Source organism: Cololabis saira, chromosome 5, assembly GCF_033807715.1.
Source record: "Cololabis saira isolate AMF1-May2022 chromosome 5, fColSai1.1, whole genome shotgun sequence".
NCBI lineage: Eukaryota > Metazoa > Chordata > Actinopteri > Beloniformes > Belonidae > Cololabis > Cololabis saira.
The window spans coordinates 39258212-39281952 of record NC_084591.1 but is presented as its reverse complement, the minus strand read 5'-3'; the positions used below and the strand labels follow the sequence as shown (position 1 = coordinate 39281952).

The 23741-nt window shown below is 41.3% G+C and overlaps 1 protein-coding gene across 4 annotated transcripts in view; it reads right to left on the bottom strand.

Annotated features, from left to right (window-relative positions):
• The window catches only part of frmd4a (FERM domain containing 4A), a 144055-nt gene that overhangs the window by 86511 nt on the left and 33803 nt on the right, over positions 1–23741 (bottom strand). The window contains exon 1 of one of the 4 annotated variants that reach the window (XM_061722022.1): positions 18889–19020. The exons of 2 other annotated variants lie outside the window; for them this stretch is intronic. Coding sequence is in view for 1 of the 2 variants with exons in the window: in XM_061722017.1 (XP_061578001.1) it covers positions 10150–10215 (66 nt within the window). In the remaining variant the exon portion in view is untranslated. Of the gene's footprint in view, positions 1–10149; positions 10560–18888; positions 19021–23741 lie in introns of those variants that run through there. One more of the 4 variants, XM_061722017.1, reaches the window with a different exon arrangement.

Here is a 23741-nt window from a genome sequence, read left to right as displayed (position 1 = left end):
TGATTCAGGAGACAAAAACCGCATTGCTCGTGCAAAACTCTTGCTTGAATTCTGTCTTGTTGACAGCTACGTGACAACACACCCTCCTATTGGAAGAGCTTCAGTGTGATTTCCATTCCTTTCTTATTTTCTTCAGCTACCATATTTAAATCAATAAATTCACAATCTTTCCTCCTACTGCATATTGATCATTTTCAGACAACAAACATGCAAAAATAAAGGAAGGTGAACTTTTCATTTAGTTATTAAACTTTGTAAAAACCTGTCAAAAATCAAGGAGAAAGCAGGGATAATCCGGCACTCATTGTGCCCTAGCTCCAGTTGTCCTCAAAATGAACCAGCAGCTATTAATACATTATTGAAAAAAGGAAAACCTGGAGATAAAAAGAGATGGTGAAGGAAGAAAAAGAGAAATTACTCCCTGATTATTGGAGATGCTAATGAGGGAAACAGAGCCAGTCTGCATTTTGTTACAGCCGTGGGTTTATGCGTTTACTTTTGTTTATAGTTGTAATAACGCAAAGCAATGGTTGCAGATGATACCGTCCTGGCGCTGATATGAATTAATTTACCCTGATAACTCAGCGAGCCTCTGCCCACAGCCGTGTGACTCATCCCTATGGTCCTGCTTCTCATTGTGTAGCCTATTGGCGCTTCTGTGTCTTTGTGCATGTATGCGTGGGAGTGTGTGTTTATGGAAATGCCCTCTAGTTGGACTCTCTCTTCATCACAAGAGGGAAGGAGGGGGCTGAATGTTTGCATTTCAAGACTGGCCAAATTACAAGGGGTTGCATTACAGCAACATTGCAGAGGAATGAAATAAACATAACGTCTATACAAAGAGAAAAAGGGAACTGATTTCTGTACTCAAAGGTGCAGTTATAGTTGTCATGGACTTTTGTTTGGGTTTTATAAGTACAAAACCATTATCGTCAGTTAAGGGTATAAGTCAACATTTAAAGGAGCATGAGGCTCCTTTTAAGAAATGAGACTCTCTAGCGCCACCCTTCACCACGACGGCCATCAGGGGTACTGCAGCCAACAGCGAAGCCGGCACGGGAGAACGGGGAGAACGTGCATGACGTCACATCCGCAGGACAGCGCGGGAAATTCGGGCCCAGAATTGCAGCACATTTTGCAGCACACAGCCTGTTCAAGGCAACGGAGAGATACACTAGAGCCGTGATTCCCAACCCCCGGTCCCCGGACCGGTACCGGTCCGTAGAGCCGTTACTACCGGGCCGTGGAATGGCTTGTGTTCCGATCATAATTAGGGCTGCAACGACGTTGTCGACAAAAAGCGATAATCAAAATCGTCGGCAATTGTCACCAGACGGTTTTTTCCCAATGGAGTGAGGCATCTCACTTCACTTCACCTCATACAATCTCTGCCCAGAGCCGCGTGTCAGCGCAGCTTTTTTTTTTTTTTCTTTTTTGCGTCTCCCCGCACCAGACGACTGCGCTCACTGATCAATACTGCAGATGCTGATCAATGATGAGCAGGGGTCCGTTTCACAAAGCAGGTTTAGTGAAAACTCTGAGTCTGTTAACCCTGAAATGAGGGAAACTCTGAGTTTTCCGTTTCACAAAGGGAGGTAACTCAAACCAGAGAAAGAGAGGTAACTCTAGCCTGTTTCACAAAGAGAGGCAACTTAAGCTCTCGGTCAGTTACCGTAGTAACAGACTCTCTGAACCTAACCTGGTCCAGGTTTATATCAATGAACCTCGAGTTTCTCTGCGTCTCCGCCTCTTTCAGAGCCGCACGCACATTTGATTTCCTCATTCATTCAGTCAGCAGGCGAGTTTTGGCGAAGTTCTGCCGTCTGTCATTAAAAACAGAGTCAGTATTTTAGAAGTCCATTGTCACGAACATGGCATGTCCTTTTGATGAAGACACAATTGATGAAGGTGCAGAATTTATGCGCAGAGAATTAAATATTCGTCGGGATATGGTTATCAGACCACGTAATACATGTACATTACAGTAGCCTACATAGTCTCATTACAGGCAAAGCAATATGTGTTAATCCTTTATTTGTTATAATTTTGATGATTGAATTGTTTAATGATTTCATAATATATTCAAATTTTTTGAGATTTTTTATTTGGGGTTTCATAAACTGTGAGCCATAATCACCAAAATTATAACAAAGGCTTGAAATATCTCACTTTGCATGTAGTGGGAAATAATATTTGTTTCACCTTAAGTTGAATTTACTACGAATGAAGTTTTGCAATATATTCAAATTTTCCGACCTCCACCTGTATATTATTACATGAATAAATAAGAGCATAATACAGGGGTCTCCAACTCCGGTCCTGGAAAGACCTATCCAGCATGTTTTAGGTGTCTCCCTGCATGAATGACAGCAGCAAAGTTGAATAAAATATCTATTTTTCATTGAAGTACCAATCTTTCTCGTGTTTATTATCATTTGCCACATAATTAAAGCAACCTCATACTAAATTTAAGAAAACAATTTTTGCATTTTTTTGTCATATAATTTCATCCAAAACTTGTCGAAATGTGTTTCTTTGAGTGGCAGCCCTGTCATGGCTTGGCGGACAATAAGTTCTGGTACCCGACCGGACTGAACAGTGCCATGCACAGGTGCTGTATGCAGGTTAGGTTCAGTCAGCTGCAGAGATGAGCGGACCTCAGCAAACCTCCATGAGCCGTTTCTTTACTAGTTGTTCGAGTAAAAGAAATGGTGATGAACAAGTGGAAAATCCTACCAAAAAGAAAAGCAAAAGCTTTAATCGCAAGTACGACATTATGTATATAAAATACGGATTTGTTGCAACGGGCGATTTGGAGGCGCCAAACCCACTATGTATTTTATGTGGAGAAACGCTCGCCAACGAAGCAAAAGAAGCCATCCAAGCTTCAAAGACACTTAAATACAAAACATCCTTCTCTCAAAGACAAACCAGTGGAAGGAAAAAACGTGACTTAGATTTGCAGAAGCAAGTTTTAAAGGCCACAACATCAGCTAACGTCGCTGATGATAGCCTGCATTTTAAAATGCTTTGTTTTTTTCTAAAATGTTTATTAAAATTGACATAAATTGTCAACCGGTCCCTGAGCTTTTTGTTTATACTTCTGCTGGTCCTTGGCACAAAAAAGGTTGGGAACCCCTGCACTAGAGGGCTCATTGTTTTTGGTTTGGAACGCTTCATCTGACATTATTACTAGAAAATGTAAAACATATACAAATTTTTTTCATAAATCCTGCCTCAATCCTGCCTCATGCTCCTTTAATGAATAGGGTATGGTGACCTGCCCATGTTGTACCAAACTTCTCACCCAATGACTTCTGGGTGGAGCTCCTATTCCTCTGTGAACCTAAACAGGATGAAGCAGGCATTGAAAATGTATTTATTTATTTTTTTACTTCAATGTGCATAATACAAAGATGCCTTTTTGTCATTTGGTTAACAAAATTGTTCTTTTATAACAAAAGAACATAAACGTACAACATTTTCAGGTTTTAAGATTTCATTTTAAATTTAAGAAACAAGGCGTTTATACCTTTTTGGGACAGTTTCCTCACTTTTCTATGTATGTACCACCTCAATAACGTAATTCAATTCACTTCATGTTGTAAATTTGCATCTATGCTTCTTACATCTATGCTCATGTTGTTTTTCTCTTTTTCTTAATTGTTTGATGTGAAGAAAAAAGTTAAACGGGGCCTCCCACCCTTCATCAGGCCAGAACTAATCATAATGACTTCTCCACAGGGCAGCATCTACTTCAATTACCATCCGCTCAGCGATGTCTGTGTACAGAGTGCTGGGAAAGACGTTCACATGCTCAGAGAGGTGGCAGATAGGAAACAAGGACATTTGTTTGACTCTCTGTAAAAACTGGGACAGGTTTATATTTTGAAGAGATTTGGAGGAACGCTGGGACAGGTTGTCCTGGTCGAATCGAGCTGCTCCGCTCACATCTGCTCGACCTCCCGAGAGGTGACTGTGTGTGTGTGTGTGTGCACCTTTTGTCTATATCCGCTTGTCTGTCTCTCAGTATGATTAACATATCAGGCACTGCCACCAGGGGAATGTAGGCACAATGTTCCATAATGATATTGCTGATAAGGTAGACATTGCCTTGAAAATAATGCTTGAGTAAAAAAAAAACAATCAGTCATACACAGTTACATAGTCATCTATGCCTTCATGACATTAGAATATATCATTGTAATGGGCCAATCAGCAGTCTATTACCAGGCAATGGGGTTCTAGATGGGCATTTTCATAGCTTCTGAATTATTTACCCCAGTTTATAGGAAAGCCTTTGTGTGTGCTGGGCTGGCTGACATCGTAATCTGAACGATGCATGCAATGCAAACTGAAGGGTGAATAATAATAGCTGTGTAGATATGTGCATATACAGTCTATTGACCCCTTAACCCCTTTAGTCTCCCCAAATCTAGCATGTTTTCATATCCAAGAAGCCAAACCCAGCTTTAAGGCCAAAACCCAAGATGTCTCTGAGAAAAAGACACTATTGTATAGTATGAGATGCCTGCAGCAAGATTCAAACGTCCTTGTGGAGTGTTTACTTCTGAACAAAGTCCTCATGTGGGGGCTGGAGGGAAGGTGATGTAACATAATCGTGCTTAGACCCAAGAGAACAGACTTTCAGATTACATTAAATACATTAAAAATGTATGCCAAAGGTTTCTTCATGTGGTGATATGTAAAATTAACAGGTCAGCGTGAGAACTGGCTTCAACCGAGGAAGGGTAGACCCCAGAGGAGCTGTTTGGTCTTATTCTTTCCAAATCTGTTACATACAAACAAAGTCATCTTAAACTCATCTAGAAATTAGGTAAATAAATATCACCTCATGTAGGATACAATGTGACATTTAGACTGAGCTATTGTTTAAATGACTAAAACTCAATTAAAACTGCAGCAACAGGATAAAACATGCAGGCGTATGTTAATACAATGCAAAGGAGGTAAGAAATAAAAACTCTTAGATAAGCAACTGATGCTACAAATAAATCTGGGAAGGCTTATATAAACTATTTCCAAACAATTTGAAGTTAAGCGCTCTAGAGAGAGAAAGATTATAAGAATTAGAGAATGATTTTAGAGAAACAGCTGCTGTTGCGAACAATCTAGACAGGATTTAAAAGTGATTTTGGTCATTGCAGCACAACGTTGCATATCTTTTGTATCTGATATGGAGTCTCATCTGCACTCATCTGTTGAGGTATTAGTATCAAAGTCAGTGACTTAAAAATAAATAAATGAATAAACTGATTTTATTTTTAAAAGGCTCTCTGAGCCTCAAGAGCTGATTGTGCAAAGGATTGTTTTGTAAAATCGAAAGCATAATGGGAAACCCTGAACGTCCTGTTCACAACACAATAATTCAACAACAGTATTTTCAGCCAGAGGCTTTTTCGGATCTCATGTAACACAGACAATGTACACAAGATCCTTCTGATACTGAATAAGTATTACTTTGTTAGGGCTGCCATGAGAAAGTTTGTTTTTTATAAGAAAAACATGGCAGCTTATGCAGCACATGTTGCAATCTTCGCCCTTTGGACAGATGAGACCAAAGTGAAGATGTTTCCAAAAAATCACGTTTGAATAGGACGAACATGGTCCAGTTCGTATTGGCACACAGTTATACAGCACAAACACCTCATGGCAGCCGTCCAACACAGTTGTGGAGGGTTGGTGATTTATGATTTGGACTTCTGCCTCGGGCACCAAGCCGGACATTCACTTTTCTGTATCCCACCTATTGCAAAGTCAAATATGAGATGGTCCCACGCGTCACAAGCACACCGACAAGTCTATAACGGAAAGAGAGAGAAAGAACGGGGGCTGTTGCGATGGAAAAGGTGAAAATCTAAACTTCTACGTGATTAAAATGCTGTGGTAGGACCGTAGGAGAGCTGCGCATATACAAAGTCACAAAAACTCAATGAAGTAAAGCAAAGTTAATAAGAGGAATGAACCAAAATTCCTCCTGGATGACATGAGAACCTATGAGGTAAATGATTACATTAACTTTAGGCCAAACCAAAGGTTTTTTTAAACTATAGTTTTAAATGAACAAATTATCGGGTGTACTATACAGTATCTTTCATAAAACCACTTTTAGATGTTTATACTTTGTGTTTATATCAACGATAACAGAATGAATGATGTTCATTTGAGCTTATATTTACCTATTTTAACGCCTTGTAAGAAACATCAAGAGACTCTAACAGTGGGAGATGTTCTGGTACATTAAAGATAACATGCCAGGCTTGAAAAAAGCTAAAAAGAAAAAGAAGAAAATGCTCTCAAATTCCTCTAAAGTGATGCCTTGGTCCTGGAAGGACCTGACACTGACGCTACAGCCTCATATCAGTTATTATCAAGATCAGGTTAATTCAGATTATATAATTGTTTTTCCATTGAAAGAGGCACAGCACCAGAATGAGACAAATGGGTGGCAGGACAGAAAAAGGGAGGAGGTCACTGTACTTGTCACTGGCAGAGAGCACACCCATTACATAACTCCCACATAATGCACCCGGTCAATAACAATCATGTGAATCACCACATCAACAGCAACATGGTCAAAAGGGAGCAAATGCAGCTGTGAACTGTGTATGCACATACTGTCTCAGTATCACTACGTCACAATGTATCGCTGCTGGCAGACCGACTACAGGCCCCCCAGAGACTTTTGTGGCAAAATAACTCTAAAACATAAAAAGTAGCGCCTCACAGCTGCCTGAAAGGGAGGGCAAAAATGTTGCACATATCAATGTAGAATAGTGCAGTACAGCTGTGACTGAAATAATCCCATCCAGCTGAGGTCTTCCTTTGTCAGGAAAGTCCAGGGGGATGGGGACGAAAGGGATCTGGGAGAAGGAAGACTAAGAGAGAGACGGCTTGCTCGGCTTTGCCTCGAGGCTTTCACCGGGGAAGGGATGCAGAGGCAGAGAAGTGGGAGGTGGGGATGTGTGTAGGGTGCAGGAGGAGGAGATTCAATTAAAATACACAACCACTGAATGCATTTTTAATTGCGCTGCTTCATTTCCTGACGTGGCTGTCAGCTTTTGTGTGAGACGGTGAAACATCCTATGAAAGAAGCGCCGCCATCTCCCCGTCTCTCTCTCCCTCTTTCTCTCTCTGTGTCCTCCCTCACAGCTCAGCAGAGCAGCAACACAATACAAAGCAGCTTTGGCAAGTGCCGATATGACGTCAAATACCACCCGTAAATAACCCAAAATAATCAGCAGGTGCACTGTTTGATTTGAGCCAAAGGATGCCTTGATCTGATTTATAGCTCGATTAAATTAAAAAAGGACGGATCTTTTTGAACTTTTTTGATTGGTTCTCTGTGTAGATCTTTAGGTAAATTGGGAAGAGTGATGTGGACAGCAGTGGACATAAAAAATGCTGTCCACAAATGACACTGCATAGCTTCCTGCCAAGGCAACAGAACAGTGACCTCCTTTTTTTTCCTTGTTACAGGGGCTGTAAAAGAAGTTCACTGCCTCTGATCCTCTCAGCTTTCCTGAATCATTCATATGCACTGCTCCACTAATGAAAATAGCTGCACGCCCTCAGATATAGCAGTGCACGCCGCCGCTGCCCTCAGCCAGAGCTGCACAGATAGGACTCTGGAGGTTCTTCTCTGCTGGAGGATGGAAAATCGCTGTCATTATTCTAATGACCTGTAATATTCCTATAACGACCCCAGTCCCTGAGCTTAGCTGCCTGAATTCTTTCATTTAGATGCACTGAACACGACGCTCTTTGCCAAGTTTTTCTTTGGCATATATACTATATGTTGGTACTGGTTAGTCATGTTTTGAAACACCCCAAGATTAAAGTATTTTCAGCAGTATGAGATGCTTTATCCATGGCACTGTCTATTGCTGGTAAGCTTTTGCATGAAAATACTTAATTCTCCCTGTCTTTATTTGATGGTTCACTGAAATAGACTTCCTCTTAGCTCATGTCCGGATGCCTGTTGTGTGTGTGTGTGTGTGTGTGGGTGTGTGTGTGTGTGTGTAAAATACACAAGATGCACGCATAGTTTGCCATATGCACATATGTTCATCAACTAGACTGGCAAGCGTGCAGGCAATTTGAATATTTCTCATTTAAGTATGCAAAGTGGGCAGATAACCCTCTGTGTGTGCTTTTTTTTTTTTTTTAAGTCTCTTTCGGCAATTAGACAAATAAATAAATAAGCAATCTAATTAGGATGTCGAGAGGAAATGAAGTGGATGGGAGCATTTTTCCCCAACCCTGAGCCTTCCATCTCACATGCAGCACATGAATAATCCAAATCCTGTTGGGGCCGTAAACACTAATCTTTATTATCGCAACCATAAATCATCTATCAGATCCCTGAAAATGGCTAAACCTCCAAAATAGGTTGATGGATTTTGGCTTCAAATCTGTGCATACATCAGTGACACTGAAGCCCCTGCAGCAGCAGCGGGACGAGAGCTGATAGCTCGTTCATCGGAGGCGCAGTGTAACTCAGAAAAAGACAGATTACGGATGCTGCCGACAGATGCCTGTGCCTGTAAACAATGTTAAAGGGAAACAGCAGCTTAACGACCAAACCCATTACAGCAGCCGACACATGAAAGCACCTAGGGATTCTGGTGTTACCGAGTGTGTGGGTCTGTGCAGAGATACATAATGTATGTTTCCATGTCCAGATATGTCTGCATTTAAAATGTGTGTGTGTATATGTGTGTTGGGGGGGCGGGGGGTAAACGGATGCAGTGGTACTCACAGCCCAGATGCTTTGGAAACCACAGCGGCCTGAGCAATCTACCTCTAACCAAGCATCGCAAGCAACAGAAACAGGTTTTTCTTGTTCTCCTTTCTTTTTCACCCCTTTCTTTTTCATTTCCTCATTCGTAACTCTCATTTCACTTTACCTTGAAACTTTATTCAATCATAATCAGAACATTTATAGCTGTTCACATATGGATATGAACAGTACTCGAGTTGTAAAAAAAATAATCAGGGGGGATGGTGGATTTTATCATATGGGGACAGATAATTTGTGCTGATTACAAATAATATAATATATTACAAAAAAGAGCACTGACCAAAACACCTGCAGAAATACTGCAGGAATGACATAGCAGCAGTTAAATGCAGCCTTCTGTAAGCTTTAAATATCAACTGGGCTTACATCAAATACAATCAAAACACAAAAATAAAAAACAGTTTTCTGAACTTATCAATATGACTCTGTCCTTCACAGGATAAGTAAAATGGATCACTGCAAAAACTCAAAATCTTAACAAAAATAGTTGTCTAGAATAGTATTTCTAGTTAAAATGTCTGATTTTAGTAAAAAAAATCTCATCACACTTAAAACAAGACTCATCACTGGAAAAAACAACAATTTTCACCTGTTTCAAGTAGATTTTCACTTAAAATAAGTAGAAACATCTGCCAGTGGAACAAGATTTTTTTGTTTGTAATGAGAAGATAAATCTTGTCCCACTGGCAGATTTTTATACTTATTTCAAGTGAAAATTTACTTGAAACAGGTGAAAATTGTCAAATAAGTTATTTTTCTGGTGTTATTTTTCTGGTGATGACTCTAAATGTTGAAATAGCAGTAAAACCACATTCATTGATGAAATTACATAAGGGATGGAAAGGGGGGATGGCAGTTTTATTTTTATTTCAGGGGGGATGCCATCCCCCCTCATCCCCCCTCAACTCCAGTACTGGATATGAAGAAAGTCGAGATGGGCTCCCTCTCAGTTCTCACCCGCCTACTTAACATGCTCACTATTGAGCTAACCCTGCGCTGGGTCAAATTTTCGGATACACAGTCCAGATTAGACTCCCGGTCAGACAGTTTATTCCCCAAAACTCCTTATGCACAAAGTTCCACGTCTAATCAGCTAGATTTTTTTGTATTTTTTTTTTTAGAGCCAATTAATGAGAGAGAGCATCTGGGCGAGCCAAGAACATATGTTGGCCTCTGGTCTCCAGCTCCAATTAAGTACAGGAGAGATCATCCCATATGAAACCCAGAGAGAAGCTAGAGAGACGGCAACGAAAAGCAGAATATTTCAAGGCACTCTTCCTGAGATCTAAAAAAAATTAATACAAAAAAAATGAAGATGAACTTACAAAAACATCCATCAGCATGTGTTCCAGGGTAACTTCCAAGTCCTCGAGCCGAGCTGCAAGAGTCATTGTTCAAATGTTCAAGAAACACAACTGAAAAAAAAAATAATAAAAAAAGATTTGCTACATAACTCTATCACACTTCTTCAGATTTCCGAGTCCCTCTTCTTCCTCACTCTTAGTCTACAATTATCTAATCCTAACAAACGTCTTTAGAGGAGAGAAATGAGATGTCGGAGTTTGTCGCGGCTACTTTCCGCTCAAGGCAGATTCTCAAATTGAGCGGCTGCAATCCAGATCTCATCAACGCCGACACATGTCCATCTCCTTTAAACTTGGCTCGGGAAAACTGTCCGCCTTCGCCATCAGCGCTCCAAAGCTTCCCACAAAAGATTCAGGGGTCCCGTCAGAGCAACCCCAGTTGCTCTCTTGAGCAACCTGTGACTACTGACCAGTATCTGCGACAGACTATAGAACATTGTAGTCCTCTCTTCAGATCTGAGTTATGATCCCATGAGAGAGATGAAGACCCTGACAACTCCCTGGCAGAGGGAGGGCAGAGAGTGGCTCTCACTATTCTTGCTTGGATGCAATTAAGGAAGAAGAGTTGGAGGAGAGGCTTAGCTTCGCGAGCGCACAGTCAGAGAAACCAACTGAACAATGAAGTCATACTGTATGTCTTTTTCCTTTTTTAAATGTCCATCTATTCAATTTTTTTATTTGTTGCACCACCCTCTTTTCCCCTTTCTCTCTTGCATGTCTTTCTCCGTGCCTCTTTAGGTCTCTGTCCACAGTGGATGTCTTTGTGTGGAGGGAGAGCCCGGGGCAGCTGATGCTCAGTTCTGGGTGCTCTTGGCTGGGGTCATCCTCTCTAACACTGGGCCTCTCATCAATGGGCCTTTGTGGCCGCCTCATTAAGGGTTGGCTCTGGTTGCTGGGGCTCCTGTAGACACACAAGGGGAGGGGGGGGGGGGTGCAACGGCGCTGTAGCTTGGATGGATGTATGACTGGAAGCTTATGTAACAGTGGCAGGAGGGAGGAGGGTGGGGGTTGTAATGTACAGGGCATGCGGGGTAGAGTGCTGATTGGGAAAAAGACAGGTGGGGAAGGAGGTGATGAAGAATTTTGACAGCTTGGCCCCCTGCAGGGGGAGGTCGCCCCAGTCCTACCTCCTGCAGGGCTTTGAACTGGACTCAAGACCTTTTGAGGAAGCTACAACTTGCTACTCAACTTCCTACCCCCCGGGCAGATCCCGACACCTGGAAGTTGGTTCAAACAGACAGGAATCAAGAGAGCACCCCATGGGGTGATTTGGAGGTCTGTGTCAGTCATGCCAAATGTCTGATAATGACATTTGGCCCGATTCACATCCGACTGTAAATTACTTTTTGTCTCTTGCCTGATTAGTGTATTCCTGCATTTGTTAAACTCCTTGTTGTATAAGAATCTGATTACAACCTCACTCGAGGTCAGCATTTCTACCAGACCTCTGGCCTGTGTAGAAGTGCTCACCGCCGGCTCAATAAAACCTCATAAAAAACCACAAAGCGGACTTCTGAACTGGTTTGATAAATTCCACAACAATTTGGTGCCGTGACCCGGATGACAATAGACCTTCGATGGAAACTCCTGTTCCAGAACAACGGCGCAATCAGCGACTCTATCTAAAATTTTATTGGTAAGGGATCCACTTAAAAATCCTAAATTATTGTTGCTGAGTTGTTGTCGAAAGTCTGTGAATTGGAGTGCCGGAGAATGGTTGACGTCATCCTGAGATTTTAGGTAAGTCCGCTGTGTGGTTGTGAAGGTTATTTTTATTATTTTGTGTTATTGGGAACGTTATTGTAGAGATGTTTTTAGGAACGCTGGCAATTTCATAACACTTGAATTTGATTGTGTTGTGAGAATGTTCTGCTTCTCCTGCCTTAAGAATCTGACTCGCTCTTCTAAAAAAGGTTTAATATCTCGGGTAACATTAAAGAGAGAAATGGCCAAGAGCGCCATGGTTGGTCTGGTACCAATAAAAAGATAGTCCAGGGGGACTATTCTTATGCATATGCAGGACGTGGGGTCCGTAAGTGTTGGAACACTTATATATTTGTGAGAAATAGACGTGGGGATGACACGCTCTCCCAAATGGAGTATATTTCATTTCTGCAAGAATCGACTCGCTCTTCTTTGCATCAACAGGAATGATTTATATGCTCAGGTAGACTGATAGTTGGAAAGTTTTTGGGAAGTTTTTCAGTTCTTTAAATACATGTATGGTAATCACGGTACTGATAGTTTTATTTGTTAGTTTTGTTTGTTACTTAGTGAGTATTAAATATTGTTAAAATAACTAAAAAGCACTTCAAACTCCCTCAGATTTTTGGAGGGATGAAGGTAGACGCCGTAATGCAGAATCTCAAATAGCTTCGCTTACTGATCAAAATGAAAAGCTGATGGCTAGAAGGATTTAAAAACACAACGCAGACGAAAAAGAAATTAGAGAACCAGTTAAATGATAAAATCAAAACCTTTATCCGGTGAAACTGATTAAAGAATCAAATGACGATGACACTTCTGATGACGACTGGATTTTACAAAAATCCAAGATCTGTTGCCTACAAAATTTGGAGCCAAATAATGGTAAGAGATTTTAAATTAATAAACAAAATGGCTAGAGGAAACAGCGGTTAAACTAACTTTGCCACATGATTTGAAAAGTAAAGTACTTGATGCGCAAAGTACTTGATGCTTGTAGAATTCCCTTTTAATCCCACAGCTGTTGCCAAAATCACACCAGAGCAAGCTCAGACCTTTTTTCACAGTATTTATTGCCTTAACAGTTCAAAGGGAAAATTGATAATCCCAGGGAACTTTATGCTAAAACAATTTTGACAGCAAAAGAGAATTGTGGTCTGTCACGAGATCAGATTGATGGATTCCCTCCAGGGTACATGCAAAATATATATTTGCTAATTGCCCTCCACAAAGGGTAGGCCTGGATAACGCAAAAAAAAGAATCTGAAATGTATGAAAATACTAATGTCTTTTTCAAAAGTGTTTCCTACACAGGTTGAGCGCTGAGAGGAGGCGCAGAGGAAACAGCCAATGATCGGCTCCCATTGGGGTGAGCCAAATCAGAGCATCCCAATTTACATAATCGTATCCTGCCTATGGTAACTTCATCATGGAAGTGCATGGAAATCTGTCTGTGGCCTACTATAACGTCTCTGAATGCATGTATAACTAATCTCTAACTAGAGGTGTCAAGTAACGAAGTACAAATACCTCATTACCTTACTTAAGTAGAACTTTTGGTTGTGTATGCTTCACAGGAGTAATTATTTTTTAGACGGTTTTTACTTTTACTCCTTACATTTTCACGCAATTATCTTTACTTTTTACTCCTTACGTTTTAAAAACAGCCTCCTTACTCTACTTCATTTCGGCCTTTAAAAAAACTATCCAGTTAAATTGTGCCATCCGGATAGAGTGAATTTGGTTGTGGTTGGATGAGAAGTATAAACATATTTGGTTTGTACGTGTCTGGTCTCTGAAACACATGTTAATGCTCAATAATGCACATATATGGTTCTTTAATATATTTGCATTATACTAAGATGCATTCATTTTCAATGGCTTTTAGCCTTAATGGTTTTTCCCCGCTTATATTACTTTTACTTTTATACTTTAAGTACTTTTGAAACCAGTACTTTATACTTTTACTTGAGAAAAATAAAAATAAATAAATTTTGAGTTGATACTTCAACTTCTACAATACTTCAACTTCTACAGGAGTATTTTTGAACTCTAATATCTATACCTCTACCTGAGTAATGAATGAGAATACTTTTGACACCTCTGTCTTTAACACTCGTCCTGACTTTTCCTGTTTTCCTCACTGACGGCTCTGCTTATAAAAATGGAATACCATACGCAGGTTATACAATTTGTGATAATTCTTAATTGTTGAAAGCGCCCCCCTCTCCAGCTCCACCCAAGTAGATGAAACTATATACTGATCAAAAGGTAAAACTGTTACAATCTATACAGATTCCAGATATGCTTTTGGTTGTGTATATTGTATCTTATAGATTTTATATATTGTGGGCGAACCAAGCATTTATCTCATCCTCGGAGATAAATGTGGTTAATTGATTGGTGAACTGTTACAAGCCTGTCAACTACCTTCATCTATTGCTTTGTTAAATGTGAAGCCCACACCCAGTCCAACCCTGTTTTCACTAGGCAATGCTTCAGCTGACCATGCAGCAAAAGAAACTGCCAAATTTGGCTTACCTGTCTATGTAAAACTTTGCCCTTCTGTACCCGCTAACGACCTGGTTTCTCCTAATGATGTAGCTCTCCTACAAGAAGACTACTGAGGTGAAGAAAAAACGGATTGTAGCATTCCCATGGTTGTAAAAATGTAAATAATTTGTGGGTCAGCAACGACGGCCGCGTTGTTGCACCCACATCCTTGTACACGTGAATAGTTGATCACAGTTGGCAATCACAGATGAGAAAAAGGGGGAATGTGTCAGATAGTGTTGAAAGACTGATAAGCTCCAAGATTTGCATCCTATAAAAATATTGCAAACATTATCAACACTTCCCGCCACCGTGATTTTTTTTTGAAGCTCTGCAAATAGACATTATGTGAGGGATATGAAATTATTCTTGTATGAAAATGTTCATGTATGAAAATGTTTTTGTATGTGCAGAGAATTTTAAACTGGACTTAAATGGACAATGTTGACACCTGTTAACACCCATTAGGAAGCACAAAACTCACGCTTCATGAAAGGATTATGGGTAGATCTATGACCATACAAAGCAATTCAGTTCTGTATATATGAAGAAGATGGACTTCCATGCCATGGATGAATCCATGATATCATTCTGTTGTACTCTAAACTTTTGCTGTCCAGTCAATCCACAGACAAGTAAAAGCTGTCCAGTCTCCTCCTAGTCACAAACCGTGCCATAACCTCCAACCCGGCAACTGGGTCTGTGTCAGGGAGTTCCGACGGAAAAACGCCCTGAAACCTCGCTGGTCTAAACCTCAACACGTCCTGCTCACCACCAACACCGCCGTCAAGTGTGAGGGGCGTCTAACCTGGTTCCACGCATCCCACTGCAAGAACACAACTCCTCGACCATGCAGCGGAAACCAGCCGATTCCTTCTTCTTCCTGCCCAGAAGTAGCTGAGCTCCAGCACCTGGGACCTCTGCAGAGGAGCAGGGGAGCAGGGGAGCAGGGGAGCAAAGGAGCAGCACAGGCCAAACTGTGACTCCACATGCTCTCCTTCTGAAGAACCGCTTGTTAAGCCTAAAACCAGCCAAAATCCACTATTATAGCTACCTTGCTACAATGGTTAATCGCTGTTCCATACCTCTACCAAAGGATGTTTACTGGATTTGTGGCGTGAAGGCTTGTGAATATCTTCCAAACGGTTGGTCTGGAATATGTGGTCTGGGCCATGCAGTACCAGCCATGAGAATCGTTCACATTGTTAGAAGAGAATTGTACACACACACACAAACACCATGGACAAGATTTTTTGGTGCCCTCGTTCCAAATTACGGAGTCATGGCAGCTTTGGAACAGATAAGATATTTATCCCATGCAGTTGAAGATTAGCCAACACCACTGCAAAAGACATGCCTATGCTCTCACAAGAAATGACTGCTTTAGGGATGATGGATTTATTAGCTTCTCAAGGGGGAACTTGTGCTGTCATTAAAACTGAATGTTGTACATTTATACCCGCAATGCCACAGTCCAAGAAATAACGCATCACTTGAAAGACATTGCTAAAACGTTACATACAACTGTCGCAACTAGTTTTTTGATTGCTTTAAAGAACAGTTAGGACACGTTGGTTACTTGATATTTGAATTTGTTTTGTTGGCTTGTTGTTATTTGACTTCTGATCACATGTTTAAGGTTCACTTGCAAAATACTCCACTGTAATTCAACAAAAAGAAAAAAAAAAAAAAAAAAATTGTGAATTGATGAAGAATTTTGACAGCTTGGCCCCCTGCAGGGGGAGGTCGCCCCAGTCCTACCTCCTGCAGGGCTTTGAACTGGACTCAAGACCTTTTGAGGAAGCTACAACTTGCTACTCAACTTCCTACCCCCCGGGCAGATCCCGACACCTGGAAGTTGGTTCAAACAGACAGGAATCAAGAGAGCACCCCATGGGGTGATTTGGAGGTCTGTGTCAGTCATGCCAAATGTCTGATAATGACATTTGGCCCGATTCACATCCGACTGTAAATTACTTTTTGTCTCTTGCCTGATTAGTGTATTCCTGCATTTGTTAAACTCCTTGTTGTATAAGAATCTGATTACAACCTCACTCGAGGTCAGCATTTCTACCAGACCTCTGGCCTGTGTAGAAGTGCTCACCGCCGGCTCAATAAAACCTCATAAAAAACCACAAAGCGGACTTCTGAACTGGTTTGATAAATTCCACAACAGAGGATTAGGCTTTACAGCAGAGGAGCACGGATTCGATGAGAGGAAATGGGGAGGGATAGCAGGGGAGCAGGAGGACGGAAGATTTTGGTGGGACTTCCAAAGAGAAGGTTGTTTTTGTTATTCTGGAAAGGGCTTGTGGAATGTAACCCCCCTCGCCGAAATCTCTCCTAGTTAAGAAGACGTACAAAGAGGATGAAGCAGAAAGGCCGGGTCCAGCCGGAGTCTAACTAGGCTGCAGAAAACAGGATGTGAGTGAGGAGGGAGGAACTGACTACATTAACATGCATGCACAGTACCAAGAATTCACGCTGCTGCGGGAAATCAGAGGACTTCTGCTACAATCATTTGGTTAATGCAAACTGTTATTAGATGTGCTGCTCAGTCATAATGGGATTTATCTGACGTATGATGCAGATAGTGCTAATTAAAAAGGTTTTTGTTTTAACAATTGCGTGTATTGAATTCATAGAAATACACTACAATGGGACATATTTATTGTATCGTCTACCCTGGTGGTCACATCTCTTCCTCTACCTCAAAAGCAAACCGTCTCTCTGTTTCAGCTCCACATTTAACCTTTTCCACCCCATTCCCCTCCTGTTTCATCTCTCTTTCAGCCTCGCTGGTTCTCAGAGGCAGCCCTCTCCATCTTATTTCTCCAGCCCGTCCTCCTCCTGACCTTTTCCTCAGCCACATAGACACAGAAGGCCAGCGACCTCTGCCCTCTTTCCTCTCATGGGTGTGAGGGGGACAAGAACAGCCACTCATCAGTCCTCAAATCATTTCTTGTTGTCTGCAGAGCGGACACCAAGGCTGCCACATGGCTATGATTATATGCACCTTCATGTACACAAACAGAAAAACAGACACGATAATGCACACCACTGGGAGTTAAAGACACTTCAATGTATCTGTTGATCGCTGCCATTCTCATACATGTTGCTCCTGCAGTGAAAATGCAACATCAAACCACTGATAACTATCCCTCTAATGCTGCAAGCTTCTCTTGCATTATAAATACCCTCCATGCACGGCGAAGACAGACATTATATAGCCACTAAGTCTTGTAAAGGGGGCAGTTCAGAGAGTCGGAATGCTGAGAGGAGTGTAGAGAGCTGCAACTTGCCCACCCACACTGACATTCATCATTAGTGAAGCGCTTAATGCCCAACAGAGAAGCAAGACAGGACACCATGTCCCGGTGTAAACTCCATCTTAGTACAGCTATGGGGTTAAAACCCAGATTTCTTTCCATAATCCAGCTTGTGTGTGATGTTAAGTGAAGCTACTTGGACAATTCTTCAGAGCAGCGTCCACCTCAGAGAGATCTGAATGCCAGATCTATTCTTTGCATGCTACAAATACTACTTCTGACTATCACACACGTCCACTTATGAATCCACACATGCAGGTATATTTAAGTATAATAAACATAAAAGTTAGTTTGCCCTAGGGCTGGGCGATATATCGAGATTTTAATATATATCGATACATTTTCAAACACAATATGGTACGAGACAATATCGTTTATATCGATTAAAAAAAACAAAAAACATTTACATTTTTTTTTTATGATTTTGATATAGCTTATTTTGTGACAAATTGACTTGAATGTTTTATTTGAGGTTTGCACAAATGTTTTGTTATTTGCACAACTGTCAACCTCAGTGGAAAAGTCTCCCTTTTACTGTCTACATTGGATTAATTGCACAGTGTATTTTAATTTAATTGTTATGCAGGAAAGGGATATTTGTTTTATTTTATTCAAGAAGCATTTTTATTCTATATATGCAGGCAGTTTATTTTTATTTCATTTGTTTTATACATTTTGATATTGTGCAGACCTCTGTTAATAAAGGAACCTGTGTGACATTTGGCACGAGGCTTTGTATTAAAACTGACTGTTTTTTTAAGGGTTTGCCTCAGAAAAAAATGAAGCTAACAGAGATGCTAACAGAGATGCTAACAGAGATGCTATGCTATAATGCTTTGGGGGAAACCCCAATTAAGGCACAGAAAAAATATCGAGATATATATCAAGTATCGCCATTTAGCTAGAAAATATCGAGATATGACTTTTGTTCCATATCGCCCAGCCCTAGTTTGCCCTACTAAGATGTTTCTGCACAGGTAAGGTAGCTGTGTAAAGATCCTCCGTCGATCCTTGATCACTTACCTCAATCATCCTCTTACTTTATCATGCACATATAAACAAGAAAAAGCTATGTGGCATGTTAGCAAATATATGCCATAGCAACTCCACTTACTGTATTTAGTACTTTAAGATGAATAATGATGGAGCAGTCAAGCTCCGAGCTGTTCTTCCATCCTTCACCGTTGCTCGTCTCCTCCTGGACCGCCCCAGTAATGTAGAGAGGAGATACAACGTAGGAGCCGTGGCTACCACAACATTTCCAACTGTGCATCCCAACAGGGGCCCAGTCATGCCTCTGGGAAGGCACATTCGCTCCTTAAATCTAATTCTCGGCAAAAAGTGCAGAGCGTGTGTGTCTCTGTGAGCCTGAATGATAGCGATGTCCACCTGGTGTGGAAAACAGGGATACGGGCTGATCAAACTCCTGGCAGTATTCCAAGTGGTTCAAGGTTTGTGCGCACAAGCTGACAAACAGAATCCGCTTGACATGTTTATAAAGCCTCTTATGCACCTCTTTAAAGGGCTTTTCATTGGATGTGAAGGTGTTAAAGTCTGCAGAATGGCGCTCGCTGTATCACTCACCCACGTGCCTGATTTTATTGACCCACTGAGGGCCATGTGGTAAGTCGTTATCCTTGTGATGTATTTTGTTTCTGCTTAAAGCTTGATGGTTTTCTCATTAATCCTACAAATATAATGAAAATCTGTGTGCAAAAAGGATTTTTTTTCTTAAATCAACGCAGACATTTGTTCTGTCTTTCCTCCCTTTTCTTAAATTATATTTCTCTACATTGCCATTTTCTTTGGTAGTCTCAGGGGATCAAGGACGGCAAGTACAGATGAAAAGACGTCTGCAAAGTCATTCTCTGCAGCACTGTCAGGAATCTGAATTTTGCTGTGTCACTCTGCATCCTAAATCTGTCATTACTCATCACGGTCAATGGTGCTTTGTTATTTGTGTGGATGTGTTTCAGGCACAGGTGAGTGTGTTCGTGAGGTTTCTGGATGAAGAGAGAGAGAAGCAGGTGCATTCGAATAGTTTATGAGATTCCAGCTGCAGTGAAAGGCACCTTGGGATTTAATGGCACCTATTCATACTCAGACCGGGGAACTTATCCATTTAGGGGTGGAAGTTGAAAATGGGAGGACTATCAGGCATTCAGAGGGATGAAGGAGGCATTGATAAGATGAAAATACCCACCTTGAATATTTCTGAACAGAGCCATTACGAGTGTCTTACTTGTGCTTCCCAAGTCTCTCGCCACAGAGTAAGGGTACGTCTAAAAGGCAGTGAGCAGACAGAATGCGATGGAGGCATATTTTAGAGGCTGGTTGCATGAAGGCGCTGGGTTGAGTCACGCTCCAGCATTTTCTGCCCCAGTAAACTTAGCCTACTTTACCACTGCTGAGGAGGTTTCCCAGCCTACAACATGCCCAGAAATAGACACAGATACATGCACGCATACCCGGCAACACCATTAAGTGGATAAGAGACACGGCTTCCCTGACACTGATTTATCAATTAACACTATTCAGCAGGCCCGCTGCACCCTTCCGCCTGCAGCCAGTCACAGCTTTTAGGAATAATGCTCCTATGTGAGCAGCACACTCACATCAACTTAGGATCGAGGCATGGACATGAACCCCCATCCCCAGAAGTTCACATACAATTATGGAGCTGATGTGTAGCATGGTGAGCAATAAATGTTTGATGATGGGGCTACATATTTAATCTTTACAGGCCAGATCATGGGGGGAAATGGGTTATACATGATCGGACTCCCTATGGACAACATGGAGATCCTGGGAAGGGGTGCATGAAACATGGTCTTACATGATTTAACGTAAGTGACCATTTGTCGTAGGTTTAGTATATATCAGAATCAGCTTTATTTGCCGAGTACGTAGAGACCTACAAGGAGTTCTCTGCCAGCAGTTGTTGTCTCTTTAATAGATAAAATATAATTAATATTTAGTAAACACAAAAAAAAAAGTGGGAAACAGTGGGGAAAAAAAATCTTAATGCAAAAATATATAAATATACAATAATGGTAAGAATAATACTTTCTTTATTTTTGTTTCTTTATTTATATACCACTTAAACACCACTTTGACAACACTTTGATGTGAATTTAAGGAATATTTTGCAATTTCTAACTTAGAGGTTTGTTACAACCAAAAACGTAATAATGGCCAATAACGTAATAACTGCCAATAACGTAATCATTTTGTATTTAATAAGTATATAAGGTCAATAGTGTAATAATGTGCCAATAATGTAATAAAACTTTTGAGCCAATAACGTAATAACTTTTTGCCGATAATGTAATAAGGCATTACATTATTGGCTGGTTATTACGTTATTGGCCTGGTATTAAAAAAGTATTACAAAATTATTACATTATCGGCAAAAAAGTTATTACATTATTGACTCAAAAGTTTTATAACATTATTGGCACATTATTACACTATTGGCTTTATTACATTTGAAATGGCCAAAATTATTACATTATTGGCAGTTATTACGTTATTGGCCGTTATTACGTTTTTGGTTGTAACAAGGTTCCCCATAAAGGGCAAGTACTAACATCGCCTTTTGCTCGGTTGCTCTCTCGATCGCTCTTCCTTCATCACTTTCTTGAGTCACTTAGTCCTCACTGCCATGATCATCACTGTGAGCTAGTTTCATAGCTGTTGTAGTGTGACAAAGTACCACGAAGCGATACGTAGCGGTCGCAGGAGAACACTGGGATGGGATTCCAACAGATACTTTGGTAAAGGAGGCCGTGAGAGTGAGAAGACACTTCCTAAAAAGGTTAGGTTTGCTGAGGGTGTGATGGGAGGTGGTTACAAAAGTAAGCTATTGTTCCTTCAAATAAATCAGAAACTGATATTTTAAAATTGATAAAAACAACAAAAAAAAAATCCCTTCTACTGGTTTAAACCTTGTTTTTTATTTTAAGTATCCAGTTATTGGGTGTTGAAACAGCAACAAAAACTTTAAATGGAAACTCATAAACTTAGATGTTAGTGTTTCTGCATTTTTCCAGAAAGTTTTCATTCCTTCGACTTTAGGCCGTGACACATATTCCACCCGCAGGATGCAGCTGTGCTCATGACCCTTGTAAACCCCTCAGTCTGTTGTAACTCTCCATCTCTATAGACACTGAATCATTAGATACCCCGAGGCAAGCAAATCACAAACCAAGTGTGTGCATAAACAAATACAAAGTACAAAGAGGATACACCTGCGCATGCACAACACCCAAGCACACACTCACACACTCACCGAGACTTGCATTTCCTCATTCTTCTAATGAGCAAATGTCAACTACTCATTCTGTAACCCTGAGCGTGCATGCATGCTTTTTTTTCCCAGGAGTGCAGTAACCTAAGCCAGACTCCGCCAGCTCCACCTCCTGCTGCAGGCGTGGGACTGATCTGCTTGTTACTGTACAGATGGGACCCACACCTCTGACAGGTGCACTAGCTCCTCTGCTACCACGCAATTCAGTGTCGAACCACTCAGGCAGATTGTCTTTGTTAACGTGCAGAAGAGGGGAGGGAAGCAGAGCCACTGGGGTGAGGGGAAAGGGAGGTGTAATTTGAGGAGATCTGCCTCCTGACATTGATTTTAGCCACTGTCCTCATCGCCCTCATCAAAAATAAAAAGTAGAACCGAGGCATAAAAGTTTCTGTTTGTCCATGTGGTGCTAGCACTACTTAGGCGTAATTTTTGTCGCCCCGCTGTCCAGGAGAAATGGACCGGTAAGGAAGGAGGACCCAGACAGGCAGTGGGCCTGGGTGGGGTGTGGGGTGTGGAGTAAACTGACCCCCTGAGGCCACAGACCCCCCCCCCCCACCCCGCCCCGGCAGACAGACCAGTCACCTCCCACTCTCCTCTTGTCTTTGTCTTTCCTACAGTCTGAGATAAACTGTGAGATGGTTTGATCACTCCCAGGTTTCTGTCCAAGCCAAGGTCCCGTCCCCTGATATTTAGAAAGGAAAGGGGACGCAGAGACAAAAAAGGAGAGAAGTTGGACAAATAGAGGAGAGGTGGATGCGTTGGGGTCTAAATCCTGCACAATTGCCCCTCCAGTAGACAGCAGGAATAATGGGTCTTGGTTGCAAAAAAAAAACCATAATTATTAATCAAGCTCAGCCTTTAACATATGTTTCACCCTCTCAACCTCGTAGTCCCTTGCTGTCCCGCCACCTCCTTCTTACCATCTCTTCATTTCACTTGTTTTCCTTGCTTTGTCTTTCCTTCACTCATTGTCTTTCCCTGGACAGCAGGAGAAGCAGGATGGGGTCATCAATTATATACCCAGGCCCCCCCAAACACACACACATATGGAGCTAGAACCGTCTCATAATGCACAAATGCACACGTCATCCACAAATGCACAGGACAAAATTCACAAATGCACAGACCGATCCACAAATGCACAGGACAAAATTCACAAATGCACAGGACAAGATTCACAAATGCACAAACCGATTCACACATGTGTAGGACAAGATACACAAATGTATTTTTGATGCACACACTAATATAACTTGATTTACAAACGTTTTTTTTTGTCTGTGAGCTGTGCTGGATTTGCGTGTGACTTTTGAGACTCCCCTGACATGACTCGATCCACAAATACGTTTTTTTTTTAACACTGAAGGATCTGCAACAAATCAGATGTCTTCCGTTGTTTCCGCCAATCTCAAAAGTCACACGCAAATCCAGCGCAGCTCACAGACAAAAAACGTTTGTAAATCAGGTTATAGTTGTGTGTGCATCAAAAACACATTTGTGTATATTGTCATACGCACGTGTGAATTGTTCTGTGCATTTGTGAATCAGCCTGTGCATTTGTGAATTTTGTCCTGTGCATTTGTGGATCGGCGTGTGTATTTGTGAATTATGAGACTGTTCTAGCTCCATACACACACACACACACACACACACACACA